General features: G+C 40.5%; 1 protein-coding gene across 3 annotated transcripts in view; it reads left to right on the top strand.

Annotated features, from left to right (window-relative positions):
• TMEM39A (transmembrane protein 39A) overlaps positions 1–17,828 on the top strand; it is a 43,688-nt gene that overhangs the window by 17,401 nt on the left and 8,459 nt on the right. For all 3 annotated transcript variants that reach the window (XM_066241316.1, XM_066241317.1, XM_066241315.1), the window contains exons 4-6: positions 4,840–4,923; positions 10,374–10,528; positions 17,327–17,675. In XM_066241316.1, coding sequence (XP_066097413.1) covers positions 4,840–4,923; positions 10,374–10,528; positions 17,327–17,675 — 588 coding nt within the window. The remainder of the gene's footprint in view (positions 1–4,839; positions 4,924–10,373; positions 10,529–17,326; positions 17,676–17,828) is intronic.

The following is a 17,828-nucleotide window of genomic DNA, read 5'->3' as shown; positions in this document are numbered from 1 at the left end:
CCTGAATAAAATGGGTTCTGTTACAAAAATGAATTTGAGGCAAGAACTAGTTGTCTTGGCTAAAGAACATGACAATATATTGTAGGTAGGTTTCTCCTACCCTCTTTCCAGCTTAAGAGAGCTGTGATAATTTTGATGCAGAGAATGTTCTCCATAGTAGGGTATATGAAACAATGGGAAGGCTAGTCAGTGACTTGACAGGTAAGTGGTTGTCACTGGCAGATCTGGATGGGTAAGGATGGAGGTATGCTCTAGGACAGTGGTCCCCAACCCCCGGGCCACGGTCCGTGGGCCATTTGGTACTGGTCCACAGAGAAAGAATAAATAACTTACATTATTTCCATTTTATTTATATTTAAGTCTGAACGATGTTTTATTTTTAAAAAATGACCAGATTCCCTCTGTTACATCCATCTAAGACTCACTCTTGATGCTTGTCTTGGTCACATGATACATTTATCTGTCCCACCTTAAAGGCCGGTCTGTGAAAATATTTTGACATTAAATCGGTCCATGGCCCAAAAAAGGTTGGGGACCACTGCTCTAGGAGAAAGAAAGCTATTGTCCTGGGCAGTTTATGTATGAGTCTGTGACTTACATATGATTAGAAAACCTTCTGGGCCTGGTAAACACAGAAAGAAAATGCTGACTGAAATCTTCAAGATAGTATAGGAAGGAAATAAACATTTTTCCTTTAAATATTTGTATCACTTAGTTCCTAGAATTAACTATGAAGAATTTTCTTTCCATATTGACCATCTGCCTACTTAATATTAGATGAAGAGAAGAATTTCAGTTTCTTTCTTTAAGAATTATAGCCTGACCAAGTGGTGGCACAGTGGATAAAGTATCAGTCTGGGATGCTGAGGTTCCCAGGTTTGAAACTCTGAGGTTGCCAACTTGAGCGTGGGCTCACCAGCTTGAGTGTGGGATCATAGACATGACCCCGTGGTCTTTGGCTTGAACCCAGAGGTCGCCAGCTCAAGCAGGGGGTCACTGGTTCGGCTCTGCCCCACCCCCATCAAGGCACGTATTAGAAAGCAATCAATGGCACCTGAGGTGCCACAACTGTGAGTTGATGCTTCTTATCTCTCTCTTGTCCTGTCTGCCCCTGTCTGCCCATCTGTCTTTCTGTCTGTCTCTCTCACTAAAAACAAACAAACAAACATACAAAGAATTGTAATGATTGCCAGACCAGGCAGTGATACAGTGGCTAGAGCTTCAGTCTGGGATGCTGAGGACCCAGGTTCAAAACCCCAAGGTTGCCGGCTTGAGCATTTGAGTGCAGGCTCACCAGCTTGAGCACCAGGTCCCCGGCTTAAGTGTGGAATCATAGACATGACCCCATGGTCACTGACTTGAAACACAAAGTCTCTGACTTGAGCAAAGGGTCACTGGCTCCACTGAGCCTCCTGGTCAAAGCTCATATGAGAGGCAATCAGTGAACAACTAAAGTGAGGCATCTACAAGTTGATGCTTCTCATGTCTCTCCCTTCCTGTCTCTCTATCTCTCTCTCGCTAAAAAAAAGGAAAAAAAAGAAAAGTCTTAGTGGGTCCAGTGATGCACAAATAAATCCCAGACACTAGCTTGGATGCTAGTGAATTTGCTTGCTTTATTTTGAAGAAGTAGGATGAACAAGGAGGGGGTCTCAAAATTAAGATGGGATAAATATTGTTAGAATCCAAACTACTAAGGGAAAAAGAGATGATCTGAGGAACGTACAGTAAGCCATTCTTGGCATCCTGGCTGCCCTGCCTTTAAAATGTGTCCCAAATCTGTCCACTCCATCTCCATTGCTACTGACCCTGCTTAGTCCATAATCATTTCTCACCTGAATCAAAAGCAATAGCTTCTTAATTGATGTTGCCCCACTATAATCAATCAGTGTGAACATTTTAAAATACAAATAAAATCATGGCACCCTTTGCCTGAAGCACTTCAGTGACTTCCCATTAGAGAAAATATATATGTATATATTATATTAATATATAGGTGTATGTGTGCTAAATATATATGTGAGTGGGCCCTGGTCAGTTGCTCTGTTGGTTAAGAGTGCCCTCTGGAGACAACAAGGTTACAGGGTCCATCCCCGGCTAGGGCACACAGGGGAAGCGGCCAGTGAATACACGACTGAGTTGAACAGCAGATGAGTGCTTCCCTTTCCCCTCCCCTCTCTCTCCCTTCTTTCCTTTCTCTATCTCTCTAAAAATAAAAAATTAAGCCCTGGCCGGATAGCTCATTTAGAGCATTGTCTGAAGAGTGGAGGTTGCTGGTTTGATTCCCCTGGTCAGGGCATATACAGGGGCAACTCGATGTTCCTGCCTCTCTCTCCCCGCCTCCCTCAAAAAAAGTGTGTGTGTGTGTAAAAACTTGATTTTTTACTGCTCATTTCAGCCTTCTTGCTGATTTCAAACATACCAGGCATGTATTTTCTTGCCGTAGGGCCTGTGTGATTAGTTTTTCTTCTGCCTGGGGGTCTGTGCCCCCAGACCTTGTCATTGCTGGTGCTCTTTTGTCATTTGCCTCTTAACCCAGATGCCCCCTTCTGAGACATCCTCCTTAACTGCTGATTTAAATTGGCTCTGTACCTCCCTTCCCAGTCAGTTTTAATTTAAATTTTATCTTTTTATTTTTCAATTACAGTTTACATTTAATAGTATTTTATACTGGTTTCAGGTGTATGGCATAGAGGTTAGACTATCATATACTTTACAAAGAAGTCCCCCTGATATTTCAAGGACTTACCTGGAATCGTACATAGTTATTACAATATTATTAGTGATATTCCCTATGCTGTACTTTACATCCCCATGATTATTTTGTGAGTACCAATTTGTACTTCTCAGTTCCTTCATCTTTTTCATCCAATCCTCTAACTACCCTGCCCCCAGTCACTATCACTTTTATTTATCAGCAGTTATAACTATTTGAAATGCTTTTCCTTCTTAGTTTTATTGTCATTGCCCTTCCCCCTTAAATTTATTAAAGATATGGGTTTAGCTACTGTAACAGGGTGGCTGAAACAGAATAGAAGCTTAATTTCTCTATTAAATAAAAATTAGGTAGGTGATATAAGGCCAGGGTGGCAATTCTTTGTATCTATTGTTCTGCTACCCCCAACATGCTTGGTCCAAGGTTAGCTGCTCCAGCTCCTGTCATCACATTTAGCTGGCAGGAAGGAGGAAATGAGGAAGACACAGCTTTAAGAGTAGTTTCGAAGTAGTACACATCACTTTCCCTCATATCCCTCAGACACAGTAGTTTTTTCTTTTTTTTTTTAATATTTATTGATTTTTAGAGAGAGGGAGGGGAGAGAGAGAGAGAAAGAGAGAAGGGAGAGGAGAAGGAAGCATCAACTCCCATATGTGCCTTGGCCAGGCAAGCCCAGGGTTTTGAACCGGCAACCTCAGTGTTCCAGGTTGACGCTTTATCCCACTGCGCCACCACAGGTCAGGCGACCACAGTAGTTTTTTCAAGGGAGGCTGGGAAATGAACCTTTAGTTAGCTAGGAGTCAGTGGCCAGTTCATTTCCCTGTGATGGCTGAAGAGACAGCTAGTAATCTGGCTCTCCCCTTGCCCTCCCACATCACACTAAAAAGGTAAGATCCAGGAGAGCAGGAACTTTGATATTCTTCAGCACTGCACCCCCAGTTTCAAGAAGAGCACTTAGGGCCCTGGCCAGTTGGCTCAGCGGTAGAGCAACGGCCTGGCGTGTGGAAGTCCTGGGTTTGATTCCCAGTCAGGGCACACAGGAGAAAAGACCATCTGCTTCTCTACTCCTCCCCCTCCCCCTTCTCTGTCTCTCTCTGTTTCTCTCTCTCTGTCTCTCTCTCCCTCCTGCATGCATGGCTTGAATGGTTTGAGCAGGTTGGCCCCAGGTGCTGAGGATAGTACCATAGCCTCGCCTCAGGCACTAAAATAGCTCAGTTGCCGAGTAATGGAGCAGCAGCCCAGATGGCAGAGCATCGTCCAGTACGGGGCTTGCTGGGTGGATCCCAGTCGGGCACATGCGGGAGTCTGTCTCTGTCTCCCTGCCTCTCACTTAATAAAAAAAAAAAAAAAAAAAAGAAGAAGAAGAGCACTTGGCACGTTGTGGGTGCCCAATACATATTTATTGAAAGAATTAATTGAGAATTTGAAGTTTCCATTCTGGAAGGAAAACAGGAAACCTGCAGACTCTTTGACCATCAAAATGACCATCAAGAGTTTGACCTCAGTTCTGTTAGTTGCTAATGACTTTTCATTTTGTCATTGTAGGTAGGTATACATACAGACTTAGAACTAGAAGGAATCATGTTTAGCATTTAGGTAATACTATTATTTTATAGGAAGAAGAAATCAGATATATGTTTCTAAGTGAGGAGAAAGACTAAATAAATGGAATTGATATATCAGTGAGTAGGGAGTTTAGGTTGTAGGTGCCCAATTAGATCAGTGTAAACTCTTAGATCAAAAGAGACCAACAACGGTAACATCTAAAGACTGGGAATTCCAACTGATCCATTAAATTGGACACTCATAAATGTGGCATTTATTCTTGCCATAATTCTGCAGGTTATCAATTGTTAACCAAACATGGTACTCTTTTTAATACAATAGGCTTTCAAAAAAGGAGAGGACTGCTTTCTAGATAGTTTAAAATAGTGTTTGAAAAGTTAAAGCAGCTTGTCGTGGAAGGAGAAGTAGAAGACAATGGTCTGTTCAAAAGCTCTCAAATCCCTGTGGCCTTAAGTGTAAGGTACTGTAAGGAAGATCTTCGGGGGGCAGACCTCTTCATATAGCAGTTCCAACTGGACACACGTATTTCTTTCTGACGAAGTTATTTGTTTCTCTTATAGAACTTTCATCTCATTGATTACCACCTGGCAGCATTCATCACAGTGATGCTTGCGAGGAGGCTTGTATGGGCCCTCATCTCAGAGGTAACAGCTCATTCACTATATTCTATCACTTGTAGCTATAGTTAGTTACTAGAATGGGTTCAGGTTGAAAATGTGAAATGTCCAAATATAACTGAATACAGTTATAAATTGTCCTTACTCCCAGGTGAATTATGTTCTTTTAAGAAGTTTTTTCTATAATGTATTTAAAATTCAGGTATGATATAACTGAACTGAACTGTTAGCAATCTCATTTGGTTATACAGTACAATATTTCTAATTTTAATAGTTACAGTAAAAATAGGATGAATTTTAGGTAACTATTGATATGAAGACTTTTATGTAAATAAACAGTTGCCTCTAAAACATTGTTTCAAGTAACATTCACGTGACATTATTTATATACCATCTGTGGAGTTGCTGGCAAGAAAATTTGTTTAAGTTAATTAAACTTGGAATTTTAGCCTGACCAGGCGGTGGTGCAGTAGATAGAGCGTCGGACTGGGACGTGGAGGACCCAGTTTGAAACCCTGAGGTCGCTGGCTTGAGCACGGGCTCATCAGGTTTGAGCAAGGCTCACCAGCTTGAGCCCAAGGTTGCTGGCTTGAGCAAGGGGTTACTTCATCTGCTGTAGCCCCCCCCCCCCATCAAGGCACATATGAGAAAGCAATCAAGGAACAACTAATGTGCCTCAGCAAAGAATTGATGCTTCTCATCTCTCTCCCTTCCTGTTTGTCCCTATCTGTCCCTTTCTCTGTCTCTCTCTCTCTCTGTGTCACACACACAAATAGAGAACTTGGAATTTTAGCCTAACCATGTGGTGGCGGCCTGGGACCAGAGGATCCAGGTTCAAAACCCCAAGGTCACCAGCTTGAGCGTGAGCTCACCAGCTTGATTGAGTGCAGGGTCACTGGCTTGAGCATGGGATCATAGATATGACTCCATGGTCTCTGGCTTGAGCCCAAAGTTTACTAGCTTGAAGCCCAAGGTTGCTGGATTGAGCAAGGGGGTCACTTGCTCTACTCTAGCCCGCTGACACGTAAGAGAAAGCAATCAATGAACAACTAAGGTGCTGAAACGAAGAATTGATGCTTCTCATCTCTCTCCCTTCCTGCCTGACTGTCCCTCTTTCTGTCTCTCTTGCTTAAAAGAAAAAAAACACAAAAGCTTGGAATTTTAAAATGACAACATCCAAATTGGCATAAAACTAATCTTGAAGATTATAATCTAAGTTAGTGGAGGAAAGAATTGGGACATTATTAATATGATGTCTTCTAAAGTTAAAAGTTGTTAATATTATTTTTTATATATTTGTAAACTCCAGTAAAAGAGGGAGGTAAATGTGCTTTCCTAAGATTTTATTTTGTGCCTTATAAATGATTATGAAAACAAGATAACTGTTAATTTAGCTAAAGGGCTAATAATTTTAATCTTGGGGTTGATACATAAAGTCAGTGTGAAATTTTGAATGAATAGTTCCTATAATCACAGATAACTGAGTCAACTTTTTTCTTCCAAAACATACAGGGGAAGTCTTTGTGTCTGCAACCTCTAAAAGTCAGGAACCTTATTTCTACAAGAGTGATTGCAGATACTAAATCATAATCTGAAAGCCCTTTAAAGTTAACTGAAAAACATTGGCAGTAGGATCATCTGTTTTTCATAGTGGGAAAGCTGTCTCTGACCTTTCTCCCAGGAACTTGATTCAGATCATGAAAATACATGCTTGCTTTTGGATATATTGAGAAATTATGTTCTTTCTTTAGAGGAACTCAGTGAAGTTTTATCTTTACATCTGTTAAAACAGGCAGGGAATGATTTTGTTCCAATTCTTCAGTTACCTAGCAATGGTACTTATGTATGTCAAAATAGTATGTCCAGGTAGTGTGTAAAATCCTTTATAACTAGTTTTCTGCCTTGGAGCTACAAAGACTATAACTTGAAGTACCCTGCAATACTCTATTTTATTTATTTTTTGCTGCTGGCCTTACGGTAGTTCAACAGCTTTTGCATATGCTTAGTTGGAGAGTGTATTAGCTGTTTTCTAAAGTAACCTGTAATTCTTTTTTGTATTTTTCTGAAGCTGGAAACGGGGAGAGACAGTCAGACAGACTCCCGCATGCACCCGACCGGAATCCACCCGGCACGCCCACCAGGGGCAACGCTCTGCCCACCAGGGGACGATGCTCTGCCCCTCCGGGGCGTCGCTCTGTTGCGGCCAGAGCCACTCCAGCGCCTGGGGCAGAGGCCAAGGAGCCATCCCCAGCGCCCGGGCCATCTTTGCTCCAATGGAGCCTCGGCTGCGGGAGGGGAAGAGAGAGACAGCGAGGGAAGGAGAGGGAGAGGGGTGGAGAAGCAGATGGGCGCTTCTCCTGTGTGCCCTGGCTGGGAATCGAACCCGGGACTTCTGCACACCAGGCTGATGCTCTACCACTGAGCCAACCGGCCAGGGCCAAAAGTAACCTGTAATTCTTAGAAAAAAATACATAAGCTAATTTTAAACAGATTTCTAGTCAAAGACTTAAATCTGTACTTTAGTGTCCATTAGAAAGGGATTGTTTAAATAATTATGACCTATCAACATAATGGAATAAATAGCATGCAGTCACTAAAAATATGAAAATGCCTTCACTTACTGACCTCTAAAGATATTAAATGAGAAAAGTAAGGTACAGAACACCATTCAAAATAAGGTAGGTAGGTGGGAGGAACAAAATCTGTTTTCTTATATGTGAATACATTATCTCTAGAAGAACATATAGACTAATAATGAGCTGCCTAATTGGTGGCTGGGATACAAGACCAGTAAGGAGGGAAACTTACTACAAACACTGTTAAATGTTTTCTGTTTTGAGCTATGTGAATATATTACCTATTCAGAAATTTAAAATAAGAGCTATGTAGTGATTTTCTTTCTAAAATATTTAAATTTGCTGGATAATACCCATCTTAAATTATCTTTCCTTCCTTTTATTAAAATATTTTTGCCTTTTGTTTTGCTTATGTCACAGAAAGGATCCTACTCTGAGAAAGACCAATCATTTTTAAGGAGAGGCTGGAGGTAATTGATTCAGAAAGCTTAACCCTGTTCTGGGAGGAATACCTCTCCAACTAGATAGACTCTTATTCATGCACCTCCAGGCCAACTGTACTTCTCTACTGTGCCACAAGACCACAAGTTACTGTACTGTTCTTTCACCAATCTGAGGCAACTCTCTTTTGAAAAAATTGTGTTTCCTAATACAGAAGTAGTACTTTTTATTGAAGAAAACTTGGAAACCACTGAAATATAAAGCAGAACATTTAAAAATTTTACAACACCATAATTAGAACCACATTTTGGTACATTTCCTTCTAATCTTTGCATATAGAGAATATATATATTTGGGGAGGCATTATCTACATATTGTCTGGATAGCTGGAACATTATCTGTATATAGTTTTATATCCTATGTTAGTGTTGGGAGTATTTTCCTACTTCTTACCTGGCTAAGTCTTGCTTATTCTGTAGATCTCAGCTGAAATACCACTTCCTCAGGAGGCCTGCCCTAGGTTGGCGTTTCCTAATAGCAGCCTCCTCTTTTCTTATAGCACTTGTCACAACTTTAAAAATAATTGCTTGTTTAAATCTAATATGGGTCTCTTTTGGTTGGGCAGCCTCATGTAGACAGAGGTTTTGGTTACCACTGTGTCCCCAGGATTTGGTATAGTATTGAATATATGTTATACATAGCACACTGGTTAAGGGAATAGACTCCAGCCTGACCAGGCGGTGGTGTAGTGGATAGAGCATTGGACTGGGATGAAGAGGACCCAGGCTTGAAACCCTGAGGTCACCGGCTTGAGCACAGGCTCACCAGCTTGAGCGCAGGGTCGCTGGCTTGAGCGTGGGATCATAGACATGACCCTATGGTCGCTGGCTTAAGCCCAAAGGTTGCTGGCTTGAAGCCCAAGGTTGCTGGCTTCAGCCCAAGGCTGCTGGCTTGAGCAAGGGGTCACTCACTCTGCTGCAGCTCCCTGGTCAAGGCACATATGAGAAAGCAATCAATGAACAACTAAGGAGCTACAACAAAGAATTGATGCTTCTCATCTCTCTCCCTTCCTGTCTGTGTCCCTTTCTCTGATTCTCTCTCTGACTCTGTCATAAATAAGTAAGTAAGTAAATAAATAAATGAGAAGGTTGACTCCAAAATACGGCAAAAATGATAAATATATCCAGGCTCTGCTGCTCTGGTGATGTTGGGCAGAAGTGGCCATTTTATTTCTAACTCTAAACTTTTGAGAATGGAGGCAGTGGAGTAATTCCATTGGCTTTGAAATATGAGGTGCATTGGCATGAGATATGTATCAGGGGAATTACATGCAACTATTTACCTGCCCTGGCTGAGAACAGCTTGAGCTTTTTTTACAGTTTGAGGTGAAAGCAGTTTATTGTGGTATTTTGTTTCTTTGCATTTTTAAATAATTTATATAAACTATATAAGTAGTATATATTGTATATATATAATATATGCTATGTAGTATGTTAGGTAAAATAAGAAATGGATATATAGTAGGGACTAAAAACTCCTTTTCCCCTCCCATATATTGACACCAGATAATTTTTTCCCCTTTCTGGGTTTTGACACTGCTGTTTAAAGGTTATAGGACTCTAGCATTTCCTCCTGCATTTTGCTCGTTCTCTCCTTCCAACCTCACTTTGAAAGAAAATGGTATTGCAGAGTGTCTTGTTAGACAAGTATGTTTTCTTACTATATTTAATCAGTTTTAAAGATTTGGGATTTAAGAATATTTGAACAGCTGTGATATAAAGAATTGGAAGTGAGTATACATTATTTCCATGTTAGCAGAAGTCATAAAAGAAACTTTCATTTATAATAGGGATTTGTCAAAGAAGATCTGATTATTTTTTGAAGTATTCAGCAAACAGAATGGGGGAAGGAATCAAAGGAAAATAGAAACTTGCTGCAGTTGAGCCATTGTAATTGAGTCTGGAGTCAGAGAAAGTATGTAGTGTCTTTATGTACATACAAGTCACTGGGTGGATTGTTACTGTCCACCAGCCTTTCAAGATCTGACTTGCAGTTTTGTTCCCAGTATGTGGTGAAGGCAGGCAGTGGGGATTTGCATGTTCAGTAAGCAGCCTAAGTGATTCTGATGTAGTTCATGAACTACTTTCAGAAACCCCAAAGTAAACAAATTAGATAATATAAGAACTTAAAGGAGGTCTCTGTGAGGCACTATGGGAATACAAGAAAGAAACGGCTAACTGCCTGGGGTCTGAATCTTCAACCAAAGGGAAGATAAAGTGGGGTTGGGCAGTTTTTGTTCTCTCCTTCCCTTCATTCCTTCCTTCCTTCCTTTTTCTTTTTTCTATTTTTGGGCACAGTTTAACTTCCACTAAATATACCAAGTCCTTACTTGAGTCACATTGTTTAGTTAGTATAAGGTCATTTATAAAAATGTTCCTTTTGGTGCTTCCAAACTTGTAGGCCACGAAGGTGGGTGCAGCGTCTTTGGTTCACTACATGGTTCTGATATCGGCTCGCTTGGTGCTGCTCACTCTGTGTGGATGGGTGCTTTGTTGGACGCTCGTCAATCTCTTCCGGAGCCACTCAGTCCTCAATCTCCTTTTCCTTGGCTACCCGTGAGTACTCTAGTTTTCCCATTTTATTGCAAAGTCTTTCAAGAAATTATTTGGGTAATGCAAACGATAGTATAAAGGGAGGAAAATGAAAATTTTCAAATATAAATCAATTTTCCAAGAGTTTAGAAAATTGGAAAAATCAGTGATTAGGTTGAACCTATAATTTATTTTCTAAACTGGGTATAATTAGATATAAATCAGGAAACCTGAGAAGTATGGCTCTCCTACCATAGAGAATATATTTTAATTTACTCTGTTCAACAAATAAAAGCTCCTGGTACTGGCTGTATTGGCGCAGATGGTAGCTGATGTTAGTTGAATGACCAAATCAACCAGTCTTAGTATTTTGGTCAAATTACTTTGAATTATAGGGTTCATATAACAGAAGTATACCATCAAATTACTTTGAACTATAGGGTTCGTATAACAGAAGTATACCATCAAATTACTTTGAACTATAGGGTTTGTATAACAGAAGTATACCATCAAATTACTTTGACCTATAGGGTTCGTATAACAGAAGTATACCATCAAGTTACTTTGAACTATAGGGTTTGTATAACAGAAGTATACCATCAAATTACTTTGAACTATAGGGTTTGTATAACAGAAGTATACCATCAAATTACTTTGACCTATAGGGTTCGTATAACAGAAGTATACCATCAAGTTACTTTGAACTATAGGGTTCGTATAACAGAAGTATACCATCAAATTACTTTGAACTATAGGGTTTGTATAACAGAAGTATACCATCAAATTACTTTGAACTATAGGGTTCGTATAACAGAAGTATACCATCAAATTACTTTGAACTATAGGGTTTGTATAACAGAAGTATACCATCAAATTACTTTGAACTATAGGGTTCGTATAACAGAAGTATACCATATTGAAGCCCTATGAACTGATATACCTTTTTTGACTAGCATTTTATTAGGAAACAAAATATGTCAGCATATGCATATCAGTAACTAGAGTTTGATACTTGTTTACAGGTGGTTTTTTTTAATTTAGAAATTAAATTTAATGGGGGGACATTGGTCTAAGAACACATAGGTTTCGGGTGAACTGCTCTATAGCATTTGAACTGTTGATTGTGTTGTGATCTCACCACCCAAAGTCAAATCATTTTCTATCACTGTATAGTTTACATCTCTTTTTAAGTAGAATTCATATATAATACAATTCACAAATCTTGTATATATTTGCGAGCTTAATAAACACCTGTATAACTCAAACCATTATCCCAATATAGAACATTATTATTCTAAATTTATTCCCCCTTCCAATCTACCTCCACCTCCACCTCCAGGACCAAACATTGTTTTGCATTTTTTCTACCATAGACTAATTTGCCTGTTCTAGAATTTTATGTAAAGGGAATCATACAGTATGTGCATTTTTGTGTAAGGCCTTTGACTCAGAATATTGTTTTTCAAATTTGTCTTTATGGTTGTATGTGTCAGTAACATTTTATTATGTGAATATACCACAGTTTATTTTCCTATTTTTGGATGCCTGGGTTGTTTCCATTTGGGGGGGGGGTCTTATTAAAAATAAGACTGTAATGCATAGTCTTACTACACAAACCTTTTTTGTAAAGCTATGTTTTCATTTTCTTGAGAGAAATATCTAGGTGTGGCAATGCAGGGTTGTAAGGTAGGATTATATTTCATTTTATAAGAATCTACCAGCCTGCCTAGGCAGTGGCGCAGTGGATAGAGTGATGGACTGGGACATGGAGGACCCAGGTTTGAAACCCTGAAGTTGCCAGTTTGAGCGCGGGCTCATCTGGTTTGAGCAAGGCTCACCAGCTTGAGCCCAAGGTTGCTGGCTTGAGCAAGGGGTCACTTAGTCTGCTGTAGCCCCCCAGTCGGGGCACATATGGCAAAGCAGTCATTGAGAAACTAGGGTGCCACAATGAAGAATTGATGCAACTCATCTCTCTCCCTTCTGATCTGTGTGTCCCTATCTGCTCCTCTCTTTGTCTCTCTGTCTCAAAAAAAATCTACCAAACCTTTTCCCAAAGAAGTTGTACATTTTATCCTCCTACCAACTCTTTATTTTTTTTATTTTTTAGATTTTATTTATTCATTATAGAGAGGGGAGAGAGAGAGAGAGAAGGGGGGAGGAGCAGGAAGCATCAACTCCCATATGTGCCTTGACCAGGCAAGCCCAGGGTTTTGAACCAGCAACCTCAGCGTTTCCAGGTTGATGCTTTATCCACTGCGCCACCACAGGTCGGGCCTCCTACCAACTCTTTAAAGTTTTTTTTTTTTTTTTTTATTCATTTTTATTACAGAGAGAGGGGGGAGAGAGAGAGAGGGAGAGATAGAGAGAGAACAGGGGGAGGAGCAGGAAGCATCAACTCCCATATGTGCCTTGACCAGGCAAGTCCAGGTTTTTGAACCGGCGACCTCAGCATTCCAGGTCGACGCTTTATCCACTGCGCCACCACAGGTCAGGCAAAAGTGTTCTGGTTGCTTCATATTATTGCCAATATTGATGTTTTCCATTTAAAAAAATTTTGTCTTTCTTACAGGTGTATAATGATATTTTATTGTACATATTGGCTTATTAAAGTACTTTGCTCATATAGTTTAGCTTGTATATATCTGGCTAATACTTCATCAGATGTTAGTAGATGGCAAACATTTATTAAGCTCTTTTTATGTGCTAAGTGCTAGGATAGGTACTTAGAAACATTACCTCATGAAAACATCACAGGAACCCAAGAGATAGCATATTTAGTCTGCTATATAAGATTCTAAATATTAGTTGCTTAAAAAGGTTAGAAACTTTTCCCTCTTTTCTGTGAGATGTGTATAAGCGATCTTGGGTAGCTCTGGCAACTCCCTGGTGTCTGAACCAAGGCTCCTGCTATCTAACTCTTCAGTAGGGCAGCTGCATCTCAACGAAAAATGCTGTTGCTGTAGAAGAGAACAGTGGCTATGGGCAGACAGTTAGCAGTCTTTGCCATAGGTAAAGACATTAAGATACTTAAAAACTTTCCCACAGTCGCCCTGGCCGGATAGCTCGGTTGGTTGGAGCATCGTCACTAAGCGCTGAGGTTGCCGGTTCAGTCCCCAGTCAGGGCACATGTGGGAACAGAGCAATGTTCCTGTCTTTCTCTCTCAATAAAATCCATAAATAAAATCTTTAAAAGAATCTTTCCCATAGTCAGTTAGTGAGAAAGTCTCAGGTCTTTTTGATTGCAGAGCCCTCCTAACTATTACATATTCTGTGAGGTTCCCAAAACAGATTCTGCCACAGATCTACTGGAATAGAAACTGGAAAGTAGGGCCAAGTAATTTGTGTCTTTTTTCCCCCCAACGAGAGAGACAGGAAGGGAGAGAGATGAGAAGCATCAACTCATAGTTGTGGCACCTTAGCTGTTCATTGATTGCTTTCTCATACGTTCCTTGACCAGGGGGGCTTCAGCTGAACCAGTGGCCTGTTGGTCAAGCCAGTGACCTTGGGCTCAAGCCAGTAACATTTAGGCTCAAGGCAGCAACTATGAGGTCATGTCTGTGATCCCATGCTCAAGCTAGATGAGCCCACGCTCAAGCCGGCAAGAGAAGCAGACAGTTGCTTCTCATGTGTGCCCTCCCTCACTGGGGATCCAAACTGGGATGTCCACACACTGGGCCAACACTCTATCTACTGAGCCAACTGGCCAAGACCACTTATTATTATTATTTTTTTTTTTCATTTTTCCAAAGCTGGAAACGGTGAGGCAGTCAGACAGACTCCCGCATGCGCCCAACCGGGATCCACCCGGCATGCCCACCAGGGGGCGATGCTCTGCCCCTCTGGGGCGTCGCTCTGTTGCATCCAGAGTCATTCTAGCACCTGAGGCAGAGGCCACAGAGCCATCCTCAGCGTCCAGGCCAACTTTGCTCCAATGGAGCCTTCGCTGCAGGAGGGGAAGAGAGAGACAGAGAGGAAGGCGAGGGGGAAAGGTGGAGAAGCAGATGGGCGCTTCTCCTGTGTGCCCTGGCCGGGAATTGAACCCGGGACTCCTGCAGGCCAGGCCAACGCTCTACCACTGAGCCAACCGGCCAGGGCCAAGACCACTAATTCTTGAGTGCTCTCCATATCCCTGTACAATAATGAAATAAGCTTGTAATTTAAACAAATTTTAGGTTGAAATATATATACCATTTTTTTAAAGTCATATAATTAACTTCTATCTAATTTAAATTTAAATATTAAGTATGAGAAATTTATACTATTAGTAGCAACAACAACATCTTTTTAAAAAATATTTATTTTATTGATTTAGAGAGAGTGGTAGGGAGAGAAAGAGAGACAGGAACATCAAGCTGTTCCCTTATGTGCCCTGACCAGAGATCTAACTGGCAACTGCTATGATTTGGGACAGTACTCTAACTAACCAAGCTATCTAGCCAGGGCAACTGCGTATTCATTGTTTGTTCATGGGTTAAAAAAGAAAAGGACCCTTCTCTGGCTCTTTTTTTTTTTTTTAATTTGATTTTCATATTGCTTCTCAATTTAGTATAAATTAGTCCAAACACTAACATTTAGCTCATGTATTTATCTTGAATCTTCCCACTCCTCTCCATAATCTCTGCTATTACACTAAACCTCCATCATGTCTTCTGGTAATCCACTCTTGCCCTCCTCTATTCCATTTTCATTGTAACAAGAATGATTTTCAGAGTGGAGGTTGAATCATTTTATTAACCCTCTTTAAAGTTCTTTCCTTGACCTTACAAAGTGCTCCATGGTCTAAGCCAGTGGTAGTCAACCTGGTCCCTACCGCCCACTAGTGGGTGTTCCAGCTTTCATGGTGGGCGGTAGCAGAGCAACCAAAGTATAAATAAAAAGATAGATTTAACTATAATAAGTTATTTTATAAAGATTTATTCTGCCAAACTTAGCAAAAATCCAACATAAAATACTTGGTAAGTAATTACAATATTATATGCTTTTACTTGCTGTAACTCTGCTTTATACTTTTATAAAGTAAAGTTACTTCCCTACTTTATTTTTTTTTAATTTTTTTTTTTACTTCCCTACTTTATAAATCACAATGCTGTGGAACCGGTGGGCGATTAGAAAATTTTACTACTAACAGAGATACAAAACTGGGCGGTAGATATAAAAAGGTTGATTACCCCTGGTCTAAGCCTTTGATCCTAACTTTCTAGTTTCTCTCATTCTACCCCATATCAATTATCAATTGCCCCATACTGCTGTAACAAACAACCTCACAACCATGGCAGTGTATGTATTGGGGTCAGCTGAAATCAGGTGGCTTTCCGATCGTAGCTGGATTGTCACACATGTAGGACTGGCTGTCAGTTTAGGTAACTAGGACAACTCAGCTCTGTTCCACATGTCTTTCACACTCTGGCAGACTAGCCTGGACATGGTCACATGAAACTGACAGTGCAAGAGAGCAAGCCTCATCAAGTAAGCTCATTACAAGCTCTGGTCACAACATGTCACTGTACAAAATAAGTCTCATTGTTGAACCAACTTACGGAGATAGGCGGGGTCACCTCCCCCACAGAATGAAGGCTGCACAGTTTCATGGCAATGGGAGAGACTACAAGAGGAAAGAATGGGCCCATCATTGCAATCTCCTGTACACCCCAGCCTCATACCCCTACCCATATTTATACAGTTTGTGTTGCAGCTTCTCTGACCATCAGAGTTACATATATGTGTTATTCTGCCTGACACTTCTACGTAGAGCATATCCCACTCTGCCACCCCAGGGCGCATTTATAGTGGGTCCCAGAGCTGCTGTTAACCTTTCTCTTATTTACTAAGAAGCTTATTCTTTCTCCCTCTATAGAAAACTATTAACAAGTGAAATTTGTTAATATTTTAATGAAAATAATAACTAAATAAAATATCTTTTTCTTTGCTATATTTTATCTCAATTTTTGTCAGTAAAATGACCATTTTATTTATAATACCTTGGTTGCAATGTAAAAGTTACTTAATAAGGTCTTAGGGAAGTATTTAAAAATTTTTAAGGAACCAAAGGTTGGAGTAACTAAGAAGTTATGAAAAGTCTCAAAAATATTCAGACCTTTAACCAACTATTCTACTTAGAAATTTATTTAGCATAATTTTGGAATTTTTTTCATCAGTCCATTAAATATTTATTGAGTGCCTAGTCTGTTTGAGCCACTACTCGAAGCATCAAGGTTACAGCAGTGAATTAAGCAGACTAAAATCTCTGGTTCGTGGAGTTTACATTATAGTGAGGGGAGGATAGACCAAGGGAAAAAATCCAAAATAAAAAACCTAATAAACATGTGAAATAGCCTGACCTGTGGTAGCGCAGTGGATAGAGCGTTGACCTGGAAACACTGAGGTTGCTGGTTTGAAACCCTGGGCTTGCCTGGTCAAGGCACATATGGGAGTTGATGCTTCCTGTTCCTCCCCCCATCTGTTTCTCTCTCTCTCTCTCTTTTTCTTTCTCTCCCCTCTCTAAAATGAATAAAAAATATTTATATTGTATGAGGCTAAACATAGAAAAAAGTATAAAGTTTTTGCGCTTAATTATAAAAATGATAATTTGGGGTAATTTATATTTTGTCATTGTGATTTTCTATAATGTTCTTTTATTCTACAATGAATATATATTGCCTTTGTAGGAAGAAATTAGTTTCCCAAATAATGAATTTACCACCAGCAAAGTCCCCATTATATTACGTTCACTCTGGTGAGTTGTGACTGTTTTACTAACAGAGCCATAGGATCTCTCTTAGGTGGCATCTGTGGTCTCATTTTTCTGTTCACCTTTTTCGGCAGGTTTGGTGTTTATGTGCCTCTCTGCTGTTTCCACCAGGATAGCCGAGCTCACCTTCTCCTCACAGACTACAACTATGTGGTTCAGCACCAGGCAGTAGAGGAAAGTGCCTCGACTGTGGGCGGCTTGGCCAAATCCAAAGACTTCCTCTCCTTATTGCTGGAGTCTCTGAAAGAACAGTTTAATAACACCACACCCATCCCCACCCACAGCTGCCCTCTCTCTCCAGACCTCATCCGCAATGAAGTAGAATGTCTGAAAGCAGATTTCAACCACAGAATCAAGGAAGTTCTCTTCAACTCCCTCTTCAGTGCCTACTATGTTGCATTTCTCCCCCTGTGTTTTGTGAAGGTGAGTGTTTCTTTGCTTCCTGGATTTGTGTGTGAATGACATAAACTGGGTATTTCTTATTTAATCCCCCTTTTCTCTGTCTCCCCTTTGGCAGCCTGGATGGTGGAGTTCGGCTGCATCTGGAGTGCACTAATACCGCTCCTGATTGGCGGA

The sequence above is a fragment of the Saccopteryx bilineata genome, chromosome 8 (genome assembly GCF_036850765.1).
Source record: "Saccopteryx bilineata isolate mSacBil1 chromosome 8, mSacBil1_pri_phased_curated, whole genome shotgun sequence".
Lineage (NCBI taxonomy): Eukaryota > Metazoa > Chordata > Mammalia > Chiroptera > Emballonuridae > Saccopteryx > Saccopteryx bilineata.
The sequence above is the reverse complement of the archived record's forward strand: the minus strand, read 5'-3'. Positions and strand labels throughout refer to the sequence as shown.